The sequence below is a fragment of the Struthio camelus genome, chromosome 14, assembly GCF_040807025.1.
Source record: "Struthio camelus isolate bStrCam1 chromosome 14, bStrCam1.hap1, whole genome shotgun sequence".
Taxonomy (NCBI): domain Eukaryota; kingdom Metazoa; phylum Chordata; class Aves; order Struthioniformes; family Struthionidae; genus Struthio; species Struthio camelus.
In genome coordinates this window covers 9,797,281-9,824,953 of record NC_090955.1, presented here as the reverse complement: position 1 = coordinate 9,824,953, position 27,673 = coordinate 9,797,281, and the positions used below count along the sequence as shown (strand labels likewise).

At 43.0% G+C, this 27,673-nt stretch overlaps 1 protein-coding gene across 8 annotated transcripts in view; it reads right to left on the bottom strand.

The window, feature by feature from the left end:
- Positions 1–27,673, bottom strand: part of SETD5 (SET domain containing 5) — a 74,619-nt gene that overhangs the window by 19,955 nt on the left and 26,991 nt on the right. For 6 of the 8 annotated variants that reach the window (XR_011134532.1, XR_011134531.1, XM_068907359.1 and 3 more), the window contains exons 2-17: positions 27,264–27,438; positions 23,318–23,423; positions 22,413–22,624; positions 22,036–22,094; positions 21,444–21,631; positions 20,319–20,357; positions 17,991–18,233; positions 12,633–12,781; positions 12,192–12,309; positions 11,632–11,741; positions 11,100–11,349; positions 10,823–10,903; positions 8,112–8,375; positions 7,068–7,388; positions 5,093–5,335; positions 1,171–1,300 (exon numbers count right to left, since the gene is read on the bottom strand). Coding sequence is in view for 6 of the 8 variants with exons in the window: in XM_068907359.1 (XP_068763460.1) it covers positions 1,171–1,300; positions 5,093–5,335; positions 7,068–7,388; positions 8,112–8,375; positions 10,823–10,903; positions 11,100–11,349; positions 11,632–11,741; positions 12,192–12,309; positions 12,633–12,781; positions 17,991–18,233; positions 20,319–20,357; positions 21,444–21,631; positions 22,036–22,094; positions 22,413–22,624; positions 23,318–23,423; positions 27,264–27,334 (2,584 nt within the window). In the remaining 2 variants the exon portion in view is untranslated. The remainder of the gene's footprint in view (positions 1–1,170; positions 1,301–5,092; positions 5,336–7,067; positions 7,389–8,111; positions 8,376–10,822; positions 10,904–11,099; positions 11,350–11,631; positions 11,742–12,191; positions 12,310–12,632; positions 12,782–17,990; positions 18,234–20,318; positions 20,358–21,443; positions 21,632–22,035; positions 22,095–22,412; positions 22,625–23,317; positions 23,424–27,263; positions 27,439–27,673) is intronic. The other 2 variants (XM_068907363.1, XM_068907365.1) reach the window with 1 other exon arrangement.

Genomic DNA, 27,673 nt, shown 5'->3' with positions numbered 1-27,673 from the left:
TTCCCTGCTTTTCTTCTCCTGAACTGTCCCATGCTGGAAGGTCTCCAGCTGTTTACCTTCTTCCTCCAAACCAGCTGCTACTAAGCCTCTCTTCTCTCTTCCCACTTCAGGGCTCGGTTAAAAGCCATTTGCTTGAGATGCCAAATCCTGTTTAAAACCCAATCTGTTGCAGTCCTCCAACTCCCCCATGTTTTCAGTAGCAAGGCTCTCCCAGAACTCCAGCAGCTCCATAAATGGAATAAAGCTTACTTCTGCCAAATTTGCCTTCGCAAAGCTGCCAACCAATGTAGGCTTCAGGTTCCAGGATCTCTTAAGAGTCAGTCTGTCATCAGTATTAAGCAAATCTCAGAAAATGTGTGCTCTTTAGTTTTGGTCTTATGAATTTAGTGAGCGGACACAGTTGTGTTTGTGCCCTTCCAGACATATTTCAAATATCTTAAAATATTATTTTTAATGTTCAGTTTAAAAACAAGATCTTTTTTTTTTTTTAAAGAGTGCTCAATAAATTCTGCAGTTCGCTTGTTTGATTCTTCAGGTCTTGCTCAGGAACATGGATTTCCTGGTTCCGGCACTCTGCTGATTTACCCACCTAATTTTTCAATAATCAATTCTCTATTTTCTGCATGTTGCCTAGCTTCCTGTTATCCTTGGAAAACTGATCCCCGATTTGGACAGATCTCCACCTTCTTCCTCTGTAAACTATCTAACAGTTCTGCTGCTTTACCCAGATTTTAGCATCTCCATCTCTGAGACTCTATTACTTAATCGTTTGGTTATTACATGCACACCTGTAAGATTTTGCTATAGTTTCTACAGACAGCAGACGTTTAGCTGCCTAACAGCATCTGCCAAAACAGAGTCGCCTGTACTCCTTTCTCCCTGTCGGACAAACTATCACACAGCACTAAGGTTAGTGATACAAGATAAAGAAATTGTATTTGCATTGGAAAACACTGGGAAAGTTTATACATATTCAAACTAGAATAGGTCTGTAGAAATTTGAATGAATATCAAAGAGCATTCTCACTTGCCACAAATACAAGCTAAAACGTTTAAAGCATGTACTACTGCATGAAGATGTCATCCTGCGTAGCTACCTTTGTTAATCAGCAGCTTCCTGCAATTTCATTCATGAGCACCCAAGCTGCCCTGATGTTGTCGAGCGCTTACCTGCGTCATCTTTGCAGATGCTGGAAGAACTGCTGTTCTCGTTACTTTGGTATAGACATTGGGTTCTGTTCTCTTGTGGAGCTGGTGAGGTCTGCGTCATCCCCTCTTCCAGGGCTTGTTTGATCCAGCGCTGAAAAAGAACGAGACTACATAAACGTGCAACCCCTCCAGTACTTTATATGCAATTGTGCAGGATGTACTCCAAATCCTACACTTTTGTATGGCAGGGCAGACAGCTCAGGACTCTGACATTACCTCCTTCACATGCACTCAGACAGGAAACCTGCTAGAACACAGCTGTTAACGCTGATTCTAACACCGATTCTGAGACTACGATGGGTCTGATGCATCTCATTTTTGATGAGATGTATTCTAGGGATAGTAAGTCTTCAGCAATAATAATAAATATATTAATATTTATCCTTATGTTACTAGATAAAATCTAGAGATCTGTCGACTAAGAACTGTTAACAGCAAATTTCACAGTGGGGTGGGGGAGCGACCAACTGTCTTAAAAACCCAATTTCTGCAGAAAGCCCCGCTTCCTGCTCAGGAGTATGAACACACTGGTCCCTTGCCCTACTAAGGCATACTAGAGCTGCACATTGATTCTGCTCCAACAGCTCCAGCAAATAAACGGCTGAGTTCAGCCACAGAACAATTCTTCCAACATCGTGCTTTCTGCCAGATCGAGAAGAGCAGCAAAAAAATCTGAGAGAACATGAGCAGCAGTTTTTGAGGGGCTAAACAATAGGAGAAAACAAGGGGAAACCATTTCTTCAGCTACAAACAATACAAATCACAGCTGGAAAGAACATGGACCAAGAAGAAGGTTTCATGTCTCATCCAAGTAACCAAGAATCAAAGTCTCAGCAAACCAGCTGCTACAGTGGCTGCGCCAGCCCTATAGCTTGATACAAACTGATTCCTGAAGGCAGGCAGGCAACCTCTGCTTGCTTTACTATAAAAAAAAAAGTAATCTAATGAAAAGCATACAGATGATTCAGTAAAGTGACAGCAAAAGTGCAGGAAAAATACAGTAATTTGCATTTGTGTAGTTTACCCAAGGGACTGACTTTACCAGCCTTTTATCCCCCTAGAGAGGTTTAAAAACATTACTTCGCCTTTCAGTAAGCCATAGTTCTTCCATATAGCATCAACGTGTACCCTATCAGAGATATACACACACACATATACATGCACATACACAGTCTTACAATTCCTCAAAGTTAACCTGAAAGTACATCAAAAGCTCAGTGCCCACAATCCTCAAAGTACAATTGTCACAGTAGAAAACTTTAACACAAGGACGAAGGGCAGGTCACAGTATTACTTTAATGGACTTTGCTACTATAGAGCCAACACTTTTTCTCTGTTCAAATAGGTCTCAATAGGATTTCACGTCAGCCACTAAAAGAAACAAGGAGCATCAACCAAACAGTCTGGAGCACTGCTACCTCAAATACCTCTGACAGCCAAGTCACTGTACAATGCATGATTAATGTGAGCAGGCTACACAGTTCCATTTCCTTGCAAGGTTTCAGATATTGGCATGCTTTGGACACAAGCTGAGAACATCAGCTGGGTTTTTTTTTTTTGGCACAGTCCTTAATAGTTTAACAAGAAGCATGCTGGCAAGCCAAGAAAACATGACACGGGATCTATTTCAACAGCCTTTACAAATCAAGCTTTGACTGAGTAGTCAGAAGCAGAAAAGACAGAAAAATCAGGTCTTGAAAGAATAGGGCTGTCAAGCTCTGGGGTATTTCTAGACCTCAGCTAGCGGAAAAGGTGGTCTTCCCTGCGACAGTTTCCCAAAACATCCTAAACATGTCAAAGTCAGCCTTCTCCCGCAGGACATCTCCAGTCAGCATCCAAACTGCTTGTAGCATTGATGAAAACACTGAAGGCTACCAAGCGGTCACTTTCATGAGAAAGCTGGGCAACTCCTACAAAGTTGATGAAAACCCTCATTAGAACTGTTATTGATGATTTACTTTCAGAAGTGGAGATAAATCAAATGACTATCTGCAACATCTGTTCTGGGCACAGAACCTTTCAATATTTTATTAATTATTTAGATGACACAACAGGCAGCATGCTTAAGTTCTTAGACGACACCAAGCTGAGATAAACTAAAACACACTGGAAGACAGTTTTCAAAATTCTTGGCAAACTAGGAAATTGATAGGAAAAAACAGCAAGGATTGGAAAAAAAGTACCACACTAAGTCAGGAACAAGTACTTGTGAAAATACAGGCTAGAAAACTAATGAGTTGTTCTTAAAAAGCCATGAACCGAACACGAGTTTAAATCAACTCACTGAGGCGAGGGGGGGAGGATTTCAATCATCATCCTGGGATATAAAAAAAAGAGGGTACAAGCTACAACTTCTGCTTTATTCAGCACTGAAAATGCCCCAGCTACAACACGACATCCAGTTTTGGACACTGGACTTCAAGAAAAACGAGGACCAGAAGGAAGTCGTCCATAGAACCAGCAATGAGAATTATCAGAGGACTAGAAAAATAGGCAAAGGTAGGAAAAGGCTGGAAGATGGGGGTGACAGGGAACATAGTAAATTTTCAACAGTAAAAGATTGTTTCTGAAGAAAAGGAATAATCTCTCAGTTCCATAATGGAAAGGATAATAATAGACTTCATCTTTTCCAACTGAGATTAAGACTGCTATAACCTCTATCCCCAAAGAGCTTAAATAAGAGGGTGAACAAACTGCAGGCATTACATGAATAGAAAATAGATTAGATATCCTCAAGACTTTTCTGTGAATGCATGACACCGGGTCCACATGCAGTCCTTGTCACTGGCTGCATGATAACAATTCTCATTGAACTGGGAACTTCTTGGCTAGTTGTGCAGCAAGTGCAGCAAGCAGGGAACTAGGAATAAATCTGCCAGTTCCAGTCTGGATGCTTCTCTGTTCCCTGAGGCTTGAGGACACTTAAGTGTTCAAAAAAGCGGCATGAGCCTTGCAATTCTCAGCTTATAGATGAGTGGGGAGATGGCCCATACATATGGGAACAAACAGGATTTTGGTCACATATGAGTACAGATGAACTACTAAAAGCTGTACCTATGAAGGAAATACCCAAGAGAGACCGTAGCTTCTTCTCATAGGTGCAGGTTAGTGCATGACAACTTAGCTGAAGGTGGGAACAGCAAGGGCCACAACTTCTTTCTGAAAAAATTTCCCTTGAAAGAAGGCAAAGAATCCAGGATGTGGATTCTTTGAAACCACATTGGTTTCACATTGGCCTTTGAAACCAATTTGGACCTGGCTTTGAAAGTTACCAAGACCGGGAGATCAGAAAGGACCAGGAACAAGAACCAGGAAGTGCCTTTGAGCAAAACTGACGGGTGATAGGCAAGACGGATTCTGACAGAAATTCTATATACCAAACTAACCTGAACTGCTGTTTCCCTGCTGATAGGTAAATGCTAATATTTACTGGCCACATACCATCTCGGGAGAGGAATAAAGTCCTCAGCTGGGCTGTCAGTTCAGGCTTGCTGCAGGGCAACAAATATCTGCTGTGGATAGACAGTCTATAGTCCAATGCAGAGCTGCGAGCTTGCTCTTGCAAACAGGCAAACTCCGAGCTTTGCTAAATAATAAAGGTAAAATATAAACATCGTCCAAAAGACGATGGACCATGATTGAGGCACTGTATTCTTGAGGTGTTTTGCAACACAGTACTGCCCCCGCGTTACCAACCATCCTCTGATTGTGAAAGTAGAAAAGAGGATTAAAAATGCACTCCAATGACTGCATCAATGTATCAGCGCCATCTCAGCAGGAATACATAGAAATAGGCTCAAATACGATACAACAGCTTTACAAGGATGCCAGTGACATCACGATGAGTACAAAGCCCCTAAAAGGTAGGCATAAACAAACATACCTTTTTACAGGAGCTGTAAATTCCATCCAACAGAAACGGCCTTCGACGTCTCTCAGGGTTGAAAGGTGAACCAAAACGAATGTAGTGTTTAGGTGTGGTACAAATTAGTGGGGAGTGGATGAGACCTGGCAACATGTTTAGGGTTGTTGCCAAAACTGTTGGGTCCGTAGTAATGCGCAGAGGGCATTCAATGGGACACTCCTGCTTTTCTGCCTTGTCATTCAGCCATTCAGTAACAAGATACTGAAGAAGAAAAAAAAACACCAATGTAACTAGCAATTGTGAAGAAAGGCAACATGGCACAATGGCATATGGGGAAACAATGCCGAGGTCAGCCTGCATGCTAAGACCTCTTTGCTCCTCAACAAGAGGGAACGCAGCCAGGACTTTTTGCATCAACCCCAATTCTCATTTATTTGCATGTACAGCATCTAGTTTATACAAGTAGCTCGGTTTTGTGCTTCCATTAATCTTATTAGAAGGTTCTCCCTGAACTTGATCACCTTGTTCTAAACCAGTTTCTAATTGCAAGCCTAAATGTATGAATGGCTAGCTTATTTATGCCCAGGATGTGCTGTGCCATTAAAAAAACAAACAAACAAACAAAACAAAAAACCCACCCACACCCTCATCCCCAAAAGAGGCTTCCACGATTCCCACATCCAACACATTTTTATGGCACACAATGTATTTTTAAATTCCATCTAATCCTTCTTACATAATGGCTCCACTTTTCTCTCCTTGATCTCTTGTTAATGAACCCAAGAGAACCTTTGTTTTACTGTCCTTTACAAGATGCCACACCCTAGTTATTTCTAGTTTTGTTGTTGTTGTTTTAAGCAATTTTCACTGCACCTTTTCACTTCTCCATCTAAGACAGCTTTCTTGGTTGACAGTCTTTTCTCCTTGCTCTTAAGATATGGGAAATAAGTAGAAAATTTGCTGAGATAGTATTCCTCCTCTCTTGTGTAAAGCCTTTTCCTATAATTTTTTTCTCCTAAAATTGTCCAATATCTCATAGATGAGTGGGTACTATCTCAAGCTCAGGATGCCTACAAGACCCCTCCCAACTTTTTCTTCAGCTGCACCTAGCTTTCTTCCTTACTGTGAACATCACCCGAATTCTGGCATCGCCACTCAGGCCAATAATCTGAAAGTCGCCTTCACTTCAGACCTCTCTCCAAGGCCCTTCAACCTGTTTTAAGACATTAGCCTTTCTTTTGGACCCCAAAGCCAGACCATCAGCAGTCTTGCCCAGGCTATCAGCATCTAGTCTTTAAATGATTGCTACTCCACCTGATGCAGCTGTAACAACCACTTGCATGCTGCTGCCAAGAGCTCTTCCTAGCTCATGGTGCACAGGCACATCAGCTCTTCCAGTCTTTCTAATGTCTACCTTGTTCTCCAGCAGGAACAACAGAAAGAACAACAGAAACACTTGTTCTCCTCACCAAGGCCTTTCTTAGCCACCTCCCAAGCCGCCCACTGCTCTTGACATCCACTGCCGAGACAGTTGTTTCTGCCTCCCTTACACAGTGTTCAGTCTCCATCATCCAGTTCCTGATATTTCCAAGTCCCTCCAGCCCTTCTCCCGCAGGGCCCCTCATGCTTGAAGTAGCTTTCTCCCCACTACAAAGATGCATCATTTGCCTCTTTCCAGCCCACCCTTGCTGGGCCCAACAGTGACACTTTGTCTATTGCACCTGTACCATCCTGCTCATATCTATGTTTAATCCTATGTAGATTTGTGGTATAGACCACCTAAATTTTGTTTTCAATCTTTGTACAGTGCTGGACAGCTTGATTTTGACTCATGATGAGGGCTCTTAGCCACAATGAGGCAAGTGATACAATAAAGGTAAAGTCATATCATTGCAAGCATAATGAAGATCTTTTTCCCTGAGCCAGTTTTTCCCCGCCAAAGGCCACATAAAACCTCTTTTTCCTCTCCCCAGCTTAAGCACTTGATAGTTACCTTTTTAGTTTTGGGGTACTTTACTGTGGCCCGATTAGACTGAGATCCTGCAGCCAGGATAACAGTTGGGTCAGATCCAGCTAACTGTTTGCCTTCTCCAGGACCTTCTACATTGCTGACATCTGTTGCAGTTACCAAGCTGGCAGTGCTTCCTTCCTCTGGGACAGCCTGTGCGAGTTCAGCTTGCTGGGAATTGGCTTGCTTCTGCCGTCTCAGTCTTTGTGCTGAACTGGTCCGATACCGAGAAAAGCGACTTTTCGGTCGAGGCCTAGAGGGTTTTGCTGGAGCAGGCTTAGTAACTGTTTTTTCTGGGACAGCATCCTACAACATAAACTGTCATAAGTCCGAGCACCTCTAAGAGTCTTCCCTTTGCCTATATACAACAACAAGGCCTGAGATTTATATATTATCTGGCCCGCACAAGCTGGTTGGGCCCTATTTGTATTGGCTTATAATAGGGCGTGGGGACCCTTCTAGAAGACTAGCACATTTTCTTTTTCTCCAGTCTGCTGTAATGTTAAATGGTCAACCAGAACATTCAGAACAATCTTGGTCTCAAGATCCGCCCCCACACCACACACACACAAAGAAAAAGCAAATAATTTCCTCAATCCCGGTAGGCATACAGCCAACTTAAGATCACATCAGTTCGCAAGAGATGATCTCGTCTCTCACACCACTACAGGGGGCCCACTGGCTGAGGGACCTGGGCTCGCTCAACTTGGAGAAGAGAAGACTTGGGGAGACCTAATAGCAGCCTTCCAGCGTTCAAAAGATCATCCAGAGAAAACGCAGCCTGGCTGTTCACTCTGGTGCATGGTGGAAGGACAAGAGTCAACGTACCTAAGTAGAAACAGGACACTCAGACTGGATATAAGGGAAAACTTCTTCACCAAAAAGCTCTGAGGTCTGACTACAGAGCTGACCCTGCCTAGAGCAAGATGGACTAGAGACTTCCTGAGGTCCTTCCCAACCTGACCTATGATCAGATAGGCTGCACATGGGTTTGGTGCAAGCTATGGAACAGTCCTTTCTTCATCTTACCACTAATTGGGAAGACCGTCGTGTGTTCACCCCAGTACTGGTGTTACTGTTAGAAACGTTTGGCACAGCAGCACTAAGTGTTGAACTTCCATCTTCAGTTTCAGGAGTCTCCGTTTTTATTTCCTCCGGCTCAGGAGCCTCAGCATTGATGTTGAGTTCAGCATCGGTACTGTTCCGGTCTGACGGTTGCTCTCGTCTCCTCTTTCTCTTTTCCAAGTTTTCAAACATATGCATGATGGCTTCTACCTTCCTATCTTCTCGGGACTAGGAAACATAAGAGTAAGCTTAAGTCAGTACTGCAAATTATGCAAACAGAGAGAAGGATACAAGAACAGATACAGGACACAGCACAGGAGGGAGAAATCTGACACCACAGTTAGGACACAACTTCCAAATAGCAATGACACAAGAGCCAGAAATGGGACAGAAAAGCAGGGCTCCCCCCTCCTCCCCCAATATTTGCATTTTTCAAGATGGCAAATTCCCCAGAATGCCAGCAGCATAATAACACGTTCATAGAATAACTAGAATAACTAGACTTTGTTCTTAAGTAAGAGTACTTAGATACTACTGAGCTATATTCATGAAATAGCCATAAGGAAATGCATATTTTTGAAGAATTAAAACACATAAGACAAAGAATAGAGTGAAGAGACGATCTGGAAACAAATGGAGCCATTCACTAATGACCAAGCATTAGAGGTAAACATAAGCCAAAGGCAACAGAAGTAAGTGAATCAGTAATTTGCATTAAGTATAACACACCACGCAAACTGACTAAAATGATCCAGATTCATTCCTTTCCTGATGTCAGGAGATCACACAGCTCAAAAATAAAAGCTCTTGTCCAAGCAGCTTACGTAGTGGATAAGAAAAACAGAACAACATGAGAGAGTACGGAGGCAAAAAGAAGGTATTTATTATGTAAACAGAAAGGATAGGAAATCTTATCACCTGGTAGTATCAAGATAATTGGTCATTATGTATACAAAAAGGTCCTGTACAATAACGCAGCAGTGACTGACAAACAGGCTGAATCGAGTGAATTTTAAGAGGTGGGGGCAGGTGCATGCTGAGAAGTGCCATGGAGGAGAAAGTATCTTGAATCATAGAGCAGTACTCAGTCACAGCAGCCTGGCTTTTACATTTTTCTGTTCAAAGGATATTCAATACACACACACAAAAAAAATCAATTTTAGAGACAAGAGGAAAACTATAAATACAGGTATTTACGTGGTGCCAAGTATAGAAAACAATCTCATTAAAGGAGATTAACTGGTGAAACATGCACAGGAACAGGGCTCACAGGTTCAAATAAAACTAACACCTTATTGGGAGAAAAGATTTCTTGAATTATACCGTCCCAGAAAGAGACCAGCTTCCCTGCATTAAAAATAAAATCTTCCCTCCAGTCTTAAGGCCAGTCTGATGGAGACTTTTTATTCAAATTCCAACAGAAGCCAACTGTTTTATCTTGCCCCTTCTGAAAAAAAAAACAGGATACTCCAAGGATAGCTCTGTTAAGATTAGAAAAGGGCTGCTGTACACTCTTTATGGATGGCCATCAACTCCGCAATTTGCTACACTATCTTAACCTTATTTAAACCACGGCTCAGAAAGTTTGCTCATGCAAGACCAGTCTCTTTGATCTGAGGAAGAGGGGTAGTTAAGGTATTTGACGAACAAAGAGGACAGGGAATTCTGAGCTCTGATACATTTGTTGCCTGGTAGAGGAAAGGAGCACTTTTTATTCATTGCCCTGCCCCCCCACCCCCCCCACCCCCAGCCTTCCTTTTAAACCTCAATGCACTGAGAAGAGCTCAGAACACCTGCATTCACATGCATAAAATATCCTAATCCAGTGAGCAATCCCAGATGCCATAGAAGGCACAAGAGATTACAGCTCTTCTTGGAAAATGCAGAAAAGAATTATTTAATGACAGGATTAAAGAACACCTAAAATGCTGGAGGAATAAAAACCCCAACTAATTCTACTCAGTACAGAAGAAGGCAGAGAAGGGATTGTGTGATCAAAGATCCAAGAGCGCTAAGAAACATTTTTATCCAGAATACTGATTATAATGACAAAGATTTGGAAGCACAAAGGGATTTCCTAATAAAGAATATAGCTCCATGGATACTTTCAGCAGACTTGTGCCAACCTTGCTGTTGGTGGTCTACCCATCTAATCAACTTTTGCCATCCTCATGCCAACATGTTTGCATAATCATTTAGTGAACCCACAGAGGGAACAGATAAAGGTTAACCAACCTAACCCAGTCAGCAAAATAGGTTAGTTTTAACTAAGATCAGTTTCAAGTTTTGATTCATCATATGGCTCCATAAATCCCTGGGCTGGCAAAAAGGAAGGGCACTGAAGAAGCAGAAGAAGGGTGCAACTACTTTTCTCTAAATCTGGTGTTGACTATCTTGTTAATGGTATGTTTTAAGTTGTAGAATAGCCCTGAAAGTAAGCATTAATCCTTTCAGCTGGGCAACAAATCTGTCTTGAATCTTCTAATTTGCAGTACTCTAACAAATATCCTGTGATATCAGAACAGCCTGGTTTTAACAAATTAAGAGAGACCATTAAGAGCTGGAACTTGCGCTGGAACAAACCAACTTGCGCTGAAATAACCAACTGGACCTGCTGGTCACTGCACAAAGCAAGTCCTAAGGGGAATGATACCCAGACTGAGACAGGTACTTGCCCGTCGGTTGTGGACCAAGGCTCCCTGTTCATCTACAGACTCTTCTTTCTCCCCTTCTTGTTTCTCCTCTTTATCTGCCACCTGAAAGAGGAGCCCAGATTTAGTAAGGCAAACAAAACCTGAAGCTGCTTTTATAGTGCTTTTATAGCAATCTCAGTGCCAAAGTTTTAAAGAAGGCCTGCTTGCAATTTTTGCCTTGGAGACAACACTGCCGCGTAAATCAGATTCCACACCACTGAATGACAAAAAATACTTGACGAAGCGTCAAGGAATTTACCTCACTGTCGCTGACCGCTGCTGGTCCCTCTGGAACTTCCTCGGTTTGTTGATTGCTGTTCTCATCCGATGCAACGCCCTGCTGTTCCATTTCTAGTTCCTTTCGACGGGCTTTTCGACGGCGTGTTTCTGCCCCAATCAGTGTGCCTAAAACAGGCGGAGGTAGGTGTTCCGCAGCATTTGGGCCACGTTTCTGCACAGGGCAATTCCGGTTCCCCTTGTGACACGCACAGTCCACTTTATAGTTGCTGCTCCAAAACACAAACATAATTCACGTCACTCTCCATTTCTCAACCCTTACACAGAGACATTCAATGCAACTCCTACTAAACATCTCACCACGTGCCAAAGCAAGGACAGCAGGCTACCTTATGGCCTCTATTGTAGAACATGCCAGCAGAACTGGACACAATAGCCGGAAAATGCAATTCAGTAGAAAACGGAGCAAAATGTAGAATGCGAGGAAAGGGCTGGAGGAAGATGTCCAGTCCAGGAGGGCAGTGGAGAGCTCCTGGGCGAGGTGAAGGACTCACCAGATGTTGTACTCATAGTCAAAGGCGATGGTAACCTCTGTGTCCTTGGCAATGGTGGCAACAGCATAGATACACAGGTGGATCATCCCATCAGCAATCACATGACGAACCTTGTTAAACAAAGCAGAGAGAAACTAACATCTCCACCAGTTGCGCTTCTTATTTCCAAGGGGGAAGCCTCCGTCTGCAAAATCTCTCTCATCTATTACATGAATAATTATCTTAAATTGTGCATAGAGAAAAAGCCTGCTTCACCAGTCTCTCTCATCCTGTGCTTTTCCACTTACACTTAGTACTACCTGCTTACCCTAACTACCATTCTGTAGCCAGAGGAAAGCTATTTAAAAAAAAAAAAAAAAAAAGGTTACCCTTCAAGAAAAATTCATGTTCCCAAACTTTTTTGATCTCATCTTCCAACTATATATCACCAAATGAGCAAGAAATGCAGAGAATTTATGCCATCTGCAGTATTTTAAGCTTAATATTCATAACAAGAGAATACACTAAACATATGTAAAACATGTATCCATAATTACAGTGACAACGAAGCGAGAATTTACCTCTGCATTTGGAGTGCAGGAACGCCTGATGAACCTGGCATCGTTACCAAAGGTGCGGGCATCAACACACATTTCAACGCCATTAAACTTGGAGTAGAACAGCACAAATGGGTATGGCCTGGAGAAGTAACAAAACACCTCAATCCCAAAATACCCAGTTCCCATGGCATCTATAACAGGTATCCCTCACTTTACTGGAAACGGTGCTTCTATCAGTACTATTGCTCTGAAGGCTTATGCACTTCCACAATCAGTCTAACACATCTACTTAAGAAGGTTTTCGTCCATAAACAGAGCATCAAGCTGATGTTGCGTACTTGGTTTCACATTTCTGTGGATGGCACAGCCAACAAGGGCCCTGTCAGTGTGCTTTATCCCACAGAGACACTAGTCTCTCTGTGCCACGATGCTCTCATACTAGTCACTTCATAGTACTCTTACTTTTTGAAGAAATGCCCATTGACCTCGAATTGCTGTCGTAACATAACCTTCCCTCGATACTCAATTATAAGGGTATCGAGTGCCAAGTCTCTTGCTGCCCTCAGGATCTTCCGGTGCTTCTGAACCCGAGTCACTCTTCCCAGCTGCAGCTGTAACAAAAACCAGAGCACAATATGAGGACTTAGACCAAAGGCCTAGGCCATCGTTTCATGAAGAGTATTTTACCTACATAAAAAGAAAAATTCATCTAGTAACAGCACCTGGAAATTCTGGCCAGGTGAATGTATCGACAATTGCTGAAATGTTACGGAATAAACAATGATCTTGATAATATTAACTGGAAAAAAAAAACCCACAAAATAATATGTATTCCTTTCCTTTAACGGTAAGCCTCCAATCTATTAGACCAAGTATTTTAAGTCTCGCACCTTGGAGGCATAACCAGACCCATCAGTTGCTGCTAATAGGGAACTGCTCTGCAATTACAGTCACTTCTGCAGCCAGAATAACTTGAATTTCCCCTAAATAGGGGGTTGTCACACATTCAGAGAAAAAACACCATCCTCTGCAGAAGGAAGAGCTTGTAAATTCTACCTAACATGCCAAAGACTTGAGCTGTTGATATCTATTGCCATCCAGAATCTTCTCTTCATCTTCCTGCTCAACTAATGCTGTGGATTTTTTTTTTTTTTAAAAAAGCGAAGAAACATTTTTCAGGTAACTATTGACAGTTTGCTGAATCTTCATCGCGTTCCAGTACACAGATCCAATAAAATAGATTTTCATTTTCACATGAACATGCCCTGACAGTAGGAAACCACAACATTTAAGCACAGACATCCAAGGAAGAAGTGCTTTACTGAATAACGGAGGGACTATTATAAGCACTAAGGCACAGAAAAGACTTCTCCCCAGAGCGAGAAAACTACTTTGTTTTGAGCAGGTTGAACATCTCTGCAAGTGAAAACTAGGGAAATCTGCAAAATTATGTAATGATGGCTGACTGCCTTACCATAAGAGCTGTGCCTGCTTTCCTAAGCATGCTGTTCTTAAGGGGCAGATTCTGATACTTTTCCACAGTGAATTTAGGCAAAGTATTCTTACTTCAGTAATAAGGACCATCATCTATCTAAATTAGAAGTAAAATATAAGATTTGTTAAAAGAAAGCTCCCAGTTTTTCCTGATAAAATTCTGCTCTGCTTAGAAACTGTACTGGGCTGTCTGCTCAAATGGATAAGAGTCACATTAGCTTAAGGAGGGGCTCAATCTGGACAATGACAGAACGATGACTTTCTAAGCTCCCTCGTGAAAAATAAAACTAATGCCTTAAGGCAGCACTCCACCCTGGAAACCAAGTGAAACCCAATGTATTCACTGCGTTGAAAGAATTGAACCACAGACTTTATCCTTCTCTTTTGTAACATTTTTGCACATGCTCTGAATAAACCTCTTTCGGAGGAAGAATACTTTCATTGTTTTAAGATGACATACTGCAGACCTTAGATCAGCCAGTAAAGACAGACCTATTTGTTGACTTTTCTCTCTCAGGTCCAGGATAAAAATAGCTTTATCAAAATATTCACTTGAAACCTATGCAGACGTGAGTAATGGTCGTGCTATTCCAGACCTCCTCTCAGACATACATCCAGTGCTACATCATGCCTACAGGGTACACCTCCAGCCACCATTTTCATAGCATTCTATCCTCAGACAATCGGAAAAACCTGAATGTGCATAGTAGAGACTTCGAACAGCCTTGCAGAAGGTTGTTCATCTCCTCTCTCTCAGGTCCCGACAGGATCTCAGAGCATCTCCCAAGTCCACAGAAGCCCACTGAACTCGCACGAAAGGATCAAGTTATTTCTGGGCCAAGCAGCCACACTCCTAGCCCTGATTTTTGATCATCAACCCCATGACACATGAGTGAACTCTAGAATAAGATGGGCTTGCACTGCCTCGGACAGAAGTAGTTTTCTCTGGCCAAATTATTTTAAGATCAGTGGACATGCTTTACACGATCTAATTGCGGTAACAGAGAATAAACAGGTGGAACTACATTTGTTGGCATGTCTGGCACGAGGAGATAAGGAGGGAACATCTGAAGTTAGCAGATATACAGTGGGACTGAGGCACAGGTGTGAGAAATCAGAAATCTTACCCTATTTCCAGTAGGATCATTTTATTTGTTTCTGTACTACCACTTGTTTTCTGTTTTGATCAGGTCTTTATCTAAGCTGGCCCTAAGCAGGGAGGTTGGACCAGATGACAGCTAGTGGCTCCTTCCAACCTCAATCACTCTACCACTCTATCACGTTTTCTTCGTATCTTTCAGAGATGCGGGTTCACATGGGGCAGCACTCATTCTCACTTCTGGCCCATGACTGACCTTTTACTATTTGCCTGCGTTTGTGCTCATGCTCAAGGAACTGTATGTCTCCAGCTGGATTATTTTCTGTGAACCAGATTATCTTCTCTGACCAGACACATTACCTAAGAAGGGAAGTGATTCCCCCCCCCCCCCCCCATTTATTATCCCTATTACCGTTCCTCTAACTCTGGAAAGCAACTTTGGGAACACAGGGGAGAAAGTGGGGTGGTGAAAGGAGAAAACCCATAAAGGAATCTCTACATTTGTAAAACTTAACAATTATCTAAGGTTGGTAAAACAGGAATGATCTGATAGCATTTCTGATAAGATCCTGGCTCAACTTGTTTTTAGTTCTCCAAATTTAGAAATATGAAGAGGATTAGCTGCCATGCTTTCACGTGTGAAATGAACAAACGATTTTATTCATGTCAGACTACGGATTGCTGACTCGTCAAAGCTGTTCTGATACTCTTGCACAGCAATACCTGCATAATACTCAGCGGCTTTATTTTATAAAAGCACTTTTGCTTTTCACTTCAGAACGTGAAATCAGTCAGGGGTGTGAGCTCAAGTCAGCAATAATCAGAGGCAGAGGGTAGCTACTGACCCCGGGTTGGTTTGGCAACAAGCAGCAGCAAAGTACTTCATGGCTTTCAATTCGCCAAGCTTCTGGCAGTAGCAAGAACTAAGCTGATTTTACTCATTACATTAAACAGCTTCAGGTTTTCACAAGTTTCCCCTTGCATCATTAGGGCAGCTGAGAATTGGTTTATCCAAATATTCCAGTGATCAAAATCCCACATCCCACATGAAGCTTCTTAAACTCACCTTCCCCTACCCTTCCCTCAGTTCTGAGGAAGCTTTTAGGTCTTCCTCCTCCCTCCCCCCTTTTTGTATTTCTCCTTAAGAATACAGGGACTACACTTGAATCATTGTCTACCCAAGCTGAATCAGTTGTGAAAGTATGCAGGGCATATACGACATTTTATTTTTATTCCTTTCTCCTCCCCTCCAGAGTTTCCATAGCCAAATAGGGCAGTAATGATACCCTTCTCATACATACGGCTGCTTTCTCTATATTGACACCGCTACCCTCCAAAACTTCCTTTTGGTTTACAGCAGCCAGTTCCTCACCGCCCTGAAACGCTATTTTTATATTCAGTAATGATACCTAGCTAAACAGTGACTGGGGCAAAATGAAAATCCTTCTCGCTTTATGTAACAGATATGAGACAAAGAAGTGGAAGAAAAATATAAAGTATAGGATGAAAGACCACATACTCCCTGCTGGTCATTCCATATCTCTGCCAGCTATCCCCCTCTCAACACTCCACAGCAAACTGCTGAGCAGAGAAAACAAGGACATAAGGGCTGGCAAGTGGCAGCCTGGGACAGTCACCCGATACTTCCTCAATATCCGAGAGGTGCTACAAAGCCACCAAGCCTCTGTTATACTCTCTCAGCACGTGAAACGATAGATATCTAACTACAGCTTGTTTCGAATAACTGCAGCTCGCTAAGTCGTTTTGCAACTTTTGATTCTTTTTGTTTCTTTGGAACATAATCACATTTGGATTTTTCTGATTTGGTATGCTGGCCACTCTCTCCCTATGGGAAAGTCTGTATCTGTACAGGAAAGGGAGAGAGCAGAAAGCATGACAAAAGCAGTAAGTGCATTTGCGTACGGTGTCTTTTATAATGATCTGTCCCTGTTGTCTCTGGGAGGGTGAGGAAAGAAAACGGCATCTGTTTTATTACTTATTTCAGGGCTTGTCCCAAAACTCATGTTAAAGAGGTAGAAGGCACACAAATCTAGATTCAGAAAAAATTAAGAGTCTTCAGAGAAGTAAAAAATGTCCCCCTCCTGTATTTCCCCATGGTTGCCCCATCTTAGAAGGCTACTCATAGCCATGTAAAAGTTTTTATCCACAGAAGTCTTAAAGAGAAATATAAACAAAGATTATTCCAGAAACAGAGGAAATGGAGGAAGGAAATTGGGTCTGAAGCCCCCTTTCTGCAGCCTCTTTTACTGGCTCTGTGCTCTGCCTGGTCTGCTTCGTCTATACGAAAGCAGAGGGGGGAAAAAGGGAGCACAGGAACGTCAGAGAGGTGAGTCAGCTGATACAAACAGGAGTGATTCAAGCACAAACTCCCATCTGATATTTAGATTTCTGACTCTGTTCCCCTTCTACGGAAGAGGTGCCACACACATGTTTTGGAGCCCATCATTTTGTAGTTTCACCTACCCCCATTCAAGGGATAAAGCACAAAGCCTAGGCTGAAAAGAGTGGGAATTCTGCTCTCTATTCAATAAAGCATGAGCAGATGAAACATCAGGTGAGGAAAGGGCCGACAACACCCCAAACACACACACACACACGCATTCTTTTCCTGTTTGTCCCAGTCTACATGCACAGCCTGAAGCTGGTAAAATACCAATCACTGAACATCTCAGAAGGGAAAGAACTGGGGAGGCAGTCTCCATAAAATCAGTTGTCATCCTGGAATAGTTGAAAATTACCAGTCCAAATACTCATCCAAAAATCTGGAATAAGGTTGAAAGGTTTCTTTAAAATAGCTTTGCACACAACATTAGCCAGAAAAAAAGGGGAGAGAAAAACCCTCAGCTGAAAAGCAGGAAGCTTCCTATTTCCAGGAAGTGATGGATCTGGTTCTGCCCCAAGCCATTCAGGCACCAAAAGCACATATGGCAAATTACCTGTGATTTGTATCATGGAAAGGTACAAAATATCCCTAGCTTAGCAACACTGATTTGATTTAATACAAGTATTTCTGAATGTATAGCCAAAGAAGGTCTCACGCCTTGCCCCTGGTATCTCTCCCACTTCTTTCATATCAAACCTACCCTTACCAGTCTCTGGGATTTGAAATGATGCCATTACCAGCTACGATATTCTTGTTCGCCCACACCTTACGCCTAGAAGCCAGAGGACTTGACCTACCCTACTTCTGCCACATCGGTTCTTACCTGCATCTGGGACCCAATAACAGTATTATTGCAGGCCAACTCTGTTTTGTTGATTGTGTCTAGCATAGCAGTTTTGCCCACATATTCTTTATTAGCGTTTAGATGACGTTCCAACAGGTTCTGCACATCAGCGCTGTACTGGTTAGTAAAGGCTTCTTCATATTGGTCTGTCCAGAGACGTATTCGATTCTCCCACCCTTCAGCTGTGTTTTCATCCAAGGCATGTGCTTCAGAAGGGGAATTCTGCACCGAATAGAAAAGGGTGAATGGCTAGCATACAGTGGGGAAAAATCATCCACACCACTCTGAGCATGTGCATCTGCTGCAGAAAACGCTAATCTATTCCAACCTAAGAAAGCACTGGTTATGAGGACACCATTCTCAGAACTCCATTCTCCAGAATATTGTACAAAAGTGCTACTCAGAAATTTATGGAGAACTCTGGGCAGGATTAAGACCTCTTACAAGTTGGTGCTTGGCACTATTACATACTGGAAAATTAGAAATTCTTTTTAAGATGCTTTGGTAGCATGATTAAGCAGATTGAAAAAGCAAAAGAAGAGAACACACAAAGGCAAATAAACCTCATGCAAGCTTGTCCTACAATCAACACACTCATGTCCAACACAGCACTAACTGATGCTGATTGTATCTGAGTCTTTGCAGAGACCGATCCCAAAATACGCAAGGGAACAGGAACACTGTCTAGTCTAGGGTCACAACAGATGAAAGTATTAGACATGTCTCCGGGCTATCCTACATAGAGATACACAGAAGGAGGCGTGGAAACAAGTGGAACAAGATGCAATTTCTTCTCCAGTCTTTAAAGACAGATTGTTGTCCTCGCCTCACGTCCCTTAACTACTGTTTGTTCCCATCTGCTATTCCTTACCATCCTCTTATTTCCCTTAGACTCAATAAAGGGATAAAAGGAAAATATTAACAATAAGCACAAGAACCTGGTTGATAAAAATGCAGAGCTAGGTAGTCTATGAAAGAGGAAAACTTAAAAGAAAAAAAAAAAGCAAAACACAAAATAAAGTCTCTTTCTTTGGTTTGGAACACTGCAGCTGTGTTCATCACTGAGTACAGAATGGGACAACCACAGCATTGCTATCTTGTCCTCTCTTCTCTGCCACTTATTGCATGCATTCACTCACTACATTTTTATCTTTTATTAGAGTATTGCTTGTGTGAGTGACTGGTACCCAAACACATGCAGGAATTCTGATCCTGACAACATTCTGGGCAAATGTTGATCAGTAGTACATAGAAACGGAATGGGCAGATGAAAAGCAGCCAGAGCAAAGTACAGGCATAGGATAATACTGAGCAGGTTAGAACTGCAAGTCCTAAGCAATGTAAAGGAGAGAAGGTAATGGCAGATAATCCAATCTGGTAAGGGAGGGGAAGAAAGAAGCTGGTAAAAACAATTCTAAACTTCATTGTTTACTTGATAAGTAATTCAAGAAATTCAACAAAAGATGTTCCAGAGGTCAATAACTTAACAGGGCTCATAAAAGACTGAGAATGTGTGACACATTTTATTAACAAGAATCACTGAGAAACAATTATTTTCATCACATATATTAAAAACCATATGAGTTTTCAGGCATCTTTACCCTCTCAAGGCACTTAGGTACTATGGAGGTAGGCACATACAGACACACCACAGAATTGTGCCATTTCCTCTGACCCACCTGCTAGCAACCACTGTCAGCTACAATACTGAGGCCAGATGGAATAGAGTCTGAACTTTAAGGCAACTTTTATGTCTCTAGGACATATTTAGGTCCAAAATTAAGCCCCCGCCTTTTGTTAAATCTTTCTGTCAGATAGCCACACCCACCAATATTGTTAAAAAAAAAAAAAAACAGAAATAAATACCAGGGATGGGTTGGAGGAGGTAAGAGGATGTGGAGAGGAACAAGGCAATATAGTTCAGGAATCCAACGTTAAATTTGTGCTGACATAAATGCCTAAGCTTAAAACATCTTCGATGTAATCAAACAATAACTGACCCCACAAGAGAGCGGCCACAACCAGTTCTGCGTTCTTACATCAAACACTCCACTCCCAGCTATCATGAATCAGTCTCATCTCTTGGAACAGGATGATATCTGCCTTACAGAAAGCGATGAGCCATCTAAAGTAAAAGCAAGGTTCAGGGGGTAATTCGTGTGACACCCTTTTGAATAGTGGTGCATGATAAGGCTCAGGATTATTCTAAGGCTGGTACCACAATCAGATTCTCCAAGCAAACCAAGAAAGGCAGGAAGCTACAGGAAAAACACACCATCATCACAGAGGCTTTTCAGTTCCACTCACCTTCATCCTCAGAGACTTTCGTGAGCCCTCTCGAAAGGCCTGTCCCCAGAACAAGGAGGAGAAAGAAGGGGGGGGGGAGGGGAGAAAAAAGTGTTATATAACCTTTACTCAGAACGAAGAGCCCCAAAACCACACTGGATCTTACCCCAACAGATCAACTCTTAATAACAGATGGCAAAAACAACAGAAAAGCCTAAACAAGAAGCAATGGACTTGAACAAAAAGACTCCACAATGCAAATCCAGTGGAAGCTGCAAAAAAGGGTGACAGCCAGGATTTCTGAACTGAGAAAGCCTGCTTTATACTTTTTATAAAAATCAACACCAAAACTCACCCAACTAATCCCACTTTGATAGAAGAAAAGGCCAGCAACTGAATTGAGCTGCTGCATAAAGAATAAAACAAAAGAAAAACCCAGCACACGCTAAAGAGCTCACATGGCTCCTGTTCCCAATCTTGTATTTAATCAACACGAATCTCTGCGCCTACCAGAAGAACTTCAGGGAAGCTTAACCTGGGGAAAACCATGGTAAAGCTAGCGCAGACAGAAGAGAACCAGCTGCTTCCATTTGCATTCCAACATGAGCAATCCAAAACCATTTCCGTCCCCAAATCCTCACAATCAAGAAATTAGAGTCATCCCTCAGATGTTCATCACTACCTGCGTGATTCCCCATGCAGGTACTAGCTCTGTCACTGAAGAACAGCACCAAGAAGCACTGCTGGCCAGATCTCTAATGTAACCCACTAAGAACTGCCCTGTTCCCTTCATATTCCATTCTATTCAGATTCCCCTTTGCCATAAGCAAACAGACTCCAAGAGTTATTTCCCCAAATCCTAATACAGCAGGAGGGAGAAGGTAAGTGAATCAAAGCCCCTGAGCATAAGCAAACAGTGCCAAGAAATAAGTGTGGAGTACCAGAAAAGTAATTCATAAACTAACAGCTATATGCTCTAGAAGTTCACAAAAATAAAGAGTCATGTTATGACCCCAGAAAGAGCAATGCTCAGTAGGACAAAAGCTTCTTGCCTATTTCCTAAAAGGCCCTCAAGGGCCAGCCTGTTCTCAACACTTTGCATAGCCTTTGTGCTGAACTGTAGCAACCTCATCTCATTTCACATACCTTGATCTTTTTGGCCTTTGGAGCAGTGCGAGCTTTTTCTGTACTCCTCTTCCTCTTCTTAGGTTTGCTTCTACGGACACGGTTGACAGTCAGAGTGATGCTTGTAGGGGTGTGCTGCGTGGCTGTGTACAGCACCGTAGAGGGAGACAGTTCTTCATCCCAGCTCTCAGTTGCACTGCTGTCCCCACCTACAGAGAAGAGTGCTTCATTAGCAACTTGATTCTCTGTCCCCTAGAGAACAGCTTACTCCATGTCCATTTTCATCAAGATGGCTTGATGGCTCTGCATAGCTCTTCCCTGAGAAAATGATACCACCTCAGTTCTCCCTCCCAAACTGGGAGCAGGACTCCTAAACTTCTGATATCTCACTGAATGGCATGTACGTTTCACTTTTCTGCTCACAAGATAATCTGCTCTGCTCCAAGGCTGACTGGGGTGAGGGGGAAGGAGAGGAGAAAATCCCGATGGTCGAGAAGAAAAGAACATTAGAGGGCACTGATCACAACAGGATGATTACAGCAGCCAAAAGACAGCGAGGCCTTGCAGAAAGAAATGAAAATCACCATTATCAGAACTACAGCTTCAAACTCACCTGACACGTTGTCCTGCTTCCGGCGGCGGAGTCTGATCACCTTCCCCCTGCTCATTCCTCTGCCAAACGAGAATGCACAATTGAAGCTGGTTTGTAGGAGTAAAGTCACTTGAAATTCAACAGGATGTCACAAGATGCGTGCCCTCAGTGGGGCCCAGGATGATAAGAACATCGATTTAACATCCTCATCTCCACTCCTGGTGCCACCAACACTTGTCAGGCTGACAACGCAAAGGAGGAGGGTCAATACTAGGTAAAGCACTGGAAAGAACGCTCCAGTTAGCAAAAGGAAGTCCATCCCGCAGCCCAAACGTGACAGTTCGGCATTAGAAGTCAACACGAGCAGCAGTCCGGATCCGCACTGCACCAAAACTGACCTGCACTTTTCACACTTGAGGAGGAAACCATCTTGGGAGACACTGCAATGGCACCAAGTGGGAATTGATTCTCCTTCTGAGGAGCTCTCACTGTCCCCGGAGTTCTCCTCATCAGGTGAGTGCAGGCCATTCAGTTCTGCACGAGGTATAATGGTCTGGACAGGAGGAGAGGCTGGCGGCGTTGGAGGAGGAGGGGCACCATAATTATGATCCTGAAAATGAGTATTTGTAGTACTACTTGTAACATGGAGACAAGACACCTGGAAATAGAGGTCCCAAATCCACAGTCCCCAGCTTATTTAACAATCAGTGTAAAACAACAGCCTGAATTCCTCAATCTACCACAAAGGTAAAGCAATAGATCTGAGAAATGCGAATGGTTCTCCTCTGCATCAGTGAATGAAACACAAAACCTAGGAAAGCAACTAGACTATTTCAACGTTAACTGTTAAAATGCCAATCGTCTGAGATGACATCCTGCCAATCCCATAGTTTCAAACCACGCTCTCACTCTCCCCGACTTTCCCCTCATTTCTCATAGTTATGTTACCAATATAAAAATCTACACGGCTGAAACTAGTATAAATAGTGTACAATAAATCAAATAGGGCATAAAAATATCAGGAAAATATTACATATTCATATATATTCATACCTCATTCATATACTTCATTCAGTTAAGAATCTATCACCTAGAACACTAATAAAGCTTGCTACAGAGCACACAAAGGGTCACAAATAATAAATACACAAGACACAATACGTATGGCACAACTCAGCCACACGTATTCCCTAATATATAAGCCAATAAAAACTCCTAAGGCGTAATGAGGAAGGAACTATGGAACAAGGAAGCGAGTAGAGCAAACAATAAAGAGCTGATTCACTGCAGAGAGAGTACTCACTGCGTAAGGCAGCCCGCGATAGCTGTGTTTCTGGGTGGCCCCATAGCCGTGGCTGGAGTACACATTCTTCTCACTGACAGCTGGACTAGCTTCCACAGACTCTGGGCTGCAGAAAGGGCCAGAAGTAAAACCCATCAATACAACATCATCTTCCATTGCCAATATTTCACTGCTCCTTCCTATAAAACTTGTGAGCTCAAAACGAAGAAACTTCATGAAATCAAGGTATATTATGCACTTCACCAGGCATCATATGTGCAGAAGTTGGATATACAGGATGAACCTACTTTCAACAGAGGACAAGCAAGTGAGGAAGGGCCACCCTAGATAACTCCTGTCACATTAAACTAGGTCTCAGTCTGAGAAGTTTTAAAAAAAAAAAAAAAAAAGAGAGTAAGAACCAAGTAAGAAACCCAGTTTCATTACAGCTAGTGAAGTTGAGTATAGTTCAGCATTCACATCTGAATCCAGCCAACTTAATCTTGAACTCGCTGGACTGAATACTACTGCCATGTTATTTCCACAACAGCTTTTTTTCAGAAAGCTAAGTAGCTTTCTGCATCTGTGCCTGTTTCTCTCTCCCTCAGATACTAATTGTTAGCCAAGATGAATGTCCTGTGATAAAGTCTTTATGAAAGCTGCAGCTATCCTGACAACAACTAGCAGGAGTTGGAGAGTCCTGTTACAAAGAGCAAATGAAACTCCTGACTTGGACAGATAGTGGCCATAGACAATTCAGATTTGCTCTGGGCTTTCTATAGGCAATACAGCGTACAATGCACTGAACAGGAAAACTGTTGCTGATGAGATACAATGCACTCTTCTACCACATGGTGGTGAAAAAAACCAGCCCAAAATGAAAGGTATATCTTGCTATTAGTAGAAGGCTGCAGAAACCCTACTCAGAGAAAGAACAGCTGCAGTCCAGTGCAGGGAATAGTAGATAATGAGGCTACGGATAAAATACTAGCAGGGAAACACACTCTCTATTAAGAACTTTCCACAGGCAGATGGAAGTCAGCTAACCTCTGCACGTATAGAAGTAGGGCCTGTATCAGGACACAGTATTACAGAGTAAAGTCCACAGCTGAAGTCTGCATCAAAATTATAGCATGGAGCTGAAACAAGCAGGAAAAAAAAAAATAAAGGAAAAGAAAACTTTACCTTGGAATTCTGCTTCTCTGACGAGATCGTGCAGGACTCTCAGGGGCCCATTGCCAGCATGACACAGGCAGAGCTCCAGAGCACTAGTGCCCAGCCGTCACGCGTGGGGTAGCATTTGGGCACCACCCAGGAAAAGTAACCTCTGTGCCCTTCGGACTTCCTATTCAGCTCTTGAAGTCTCTGCTGCACTGAGATTTGCCCCACCCTGCCACTGAACCTGACCTACACTAACATACTGACTTTCCAAGATTCTGACTTATCTGGAGTAAGGGGGACCTGTCTTTTGGTCATCAAGGCACAATAACGTATTGCACAGGGAACTGCAAAAACTAGCAGGCTTTTAATCTATCGAAATCCCATATTCGCAGCCCAAAATTTGGGCAGATGGCATCGTAAATTCAGCTGGTTTTCAATGTAGCTACCGTCACCTAAACTGTTAGGAGCAGAAGATACAGGCGGTGATACTTCCCAGAGGATATATCTCTTAATAAAGACACAGTGTGGAGCTTGCTATATAATCCAGCCTTGCTGGATCTTCACAACAGTCCTTTAGGATATCTAGATTGGTATAGAGTTAAATCCGTTCAGGTTTAATCTCAGTTTTAGAAACAACATTAGAAGGAAAAGAGCCTGAACAGCCTAAGCTGCAGGTCTGTCCTCTGCCCAGGTCACCCCATATTCTCAACAGTAAACCTAGAATACTAGTAATGCTGCCATAAGTACAAACAATAAAACTTCAAGATTGATGGTGCAACAGTGTCCAGGGACAACACCACTGGGGGGGGCCCATGCTTCCTCATCAGCACAGAAAACCCTGCAATCCTGCAAGGAGCTTCAACAGTTTCCAATATGCAGAGTCAGATTTAACACAGCAAACACTCTGCAGCCTCCAGAGCACCCTTAGAGATCATAAAACACAAACGTCTTTCAGCGTTTTCAGCTCCCCTCTGCATCAGCGGGCAGGGGAAGATGTTAAAGCTCAGCCTGAAGAGAGGGCAAGCTAGTTTCCCATTCACCCTTCCACTGCCTTAATGACATACATCTTTGAAATCAATGCCTTATAACAGACAAGAAACCAGGATACCAGACTTCATGCATCAGACTTGCAGAATTTCAAGGGACAAGTGGAGGATAACCTTAACTTTGAATATACTCATGAAGGACGCTTCAGCAGTGAAGCAACAGTGCAACAACGGAAAGCTAGGGAATAAAGTCTTGGCTTTCTCAATTTTTAGAAAAATAGACAGAGAAGTCAATTCAGAAATCCTCAAACACCTTTTTAGAAAGCACTCCAGCCTAGCCTCAAGTTGGACCTATGCATTTCTTACAACCGGGAGGGAAACAGCTTTTCAGAAGGTGTATAGACAGTCTTTTTGATATTTAAATGCAACAACTGATGTGTGTAGATACGTCTGTCTCTCCTCTCTATCTTGCTCAACTCTGAAGACAAAGTACATTGAACATGAACAGAACGACCACTCTTTTTCCTGTCATAAATAGCTTAATTCCCAGAAATTGAGTCTTTAAAGTGCTGGGAGAAGCATAGTGACAAGAAATACCAAATGTTAAACCTTAAAAAGTAAAGGACCAGATACCCACTGCTGATCAGTGGCTTATCAGACTGACTCCTCACTTAAAAAACGACATTAAAATACGGACTCTTTGATGGAATGAAGCATCACAGAGAAAAGGAGGCCTAGAACAGGGCCAGTGTGAAGACAGGCAAAAAGAAGCATTAGGAAACCTTGCAGGGAGTTTGATTGCATAGAATCAAGGCAAGATGGAAGGGAAAAGCAATGATTCACACCCTAGCCTGCTGCTTATATAGCTCAAAATTAGTGTGGAGCATTGCCTGTTCTACTCTGATCAAACTGACATGCAGGCATTTGCACAGGAAGTACCTTCAAATTTTACATGGGAAACCCTCCTCCCCAAATATGCTTTTTTTAAAAGAGATAGTACAGTCCATATTTCAAAGACAGATGCAGGAAAGCAAGAGGCAGAAGCCCTCAGAAATCACTTCAGCTCTCCCTCTTGCCCCCCCCACCCCAACAACAACAAAGCACTCAGTTGATACTGTATTAGCAAGGCTTTTAAGAGATCACAAGGTAGTATTTTCAGGTTCTGAAACATTACCTGACTCCTGCAAGGCAGTCTTTTAAAAGAAATGGAAAGCACCCCCCTCGCAAAGTACAGAGATAGCACCGTAGTGACAATCCTGTAAAAGGGGCATCTGTAACAAGGCCTTAAGGGATTGCCCAACAAGGCGCTCTTCTTGGAACCTGCTCAAGGGGCAGGAACAACACACGTGGTCTCCATACAGGCAGATGCTGTCATACATCTCTGGCCAAGCTCCAAGTTGGTCCAGAAGTCAGACAATCATGTAAGCATGGCACCGAGTCTGAGCTAATAAGCTCTGCTGCAAGGGAGGCTCAGCATACTGATCCCTCATATAAGTTTTTGAAAAGGAGCTGGCTTGTGTCCAGTCAGCTTCAAACATGGGTCCAGAAAACGCACAATTGTCTGCACTCACACATGCAGACACACTAGCCAAGCTCATACAAACATCAGAGCTAAGTGCTTCATATTTCTGGAATTCCCCTTTTGCCTGTCTCCAACTTACCCAATTCCGTAATCCTGCATTTATTAAGCGTTCAGAGCCTGTCTCTACACTCATACAGCCAGCGGGCCGGCACACCCTGTCTGCTAAGCAGAGCAGCACACGCATCGACCCTGCAGCCGCACTCAGACGCCCTCCCCTCCTCCACAGGGCAGCACTCACTCCGATCCTGCAGCCATGTCGGAGTAGGACGTATCTGGTGTGGTGACTCCCAGAGGGATTGCAATGCTCATGACGCCCGTCGGGGATCACGGAGTCCAGAGGGCAGCGACTGGCCGCTCCGAGGGCGGAGAGGAGCCGCAGAGCCTCGGCCAACACGTCACGGACATGGGGAAACCTACCGGGGGGAGAAACAAAGCATTGTATCTTTGTAACAGCATGAGGCCTCCCCAGTACACCCCCAAAGAAGGCTTTAAGCAGAAGACAAGCAGAAACAGATTCCCAGCACGTGCCACGCTGCGCCGTTTTTACTTCATTTTCCTATGCGGGGCCGGGGAAGGAGGTAAATGGCAGCTTCTTACAGTCTGAGGCTGACATGAAACGAGCCACGCTGCCACAAGGCCAATAAGGAT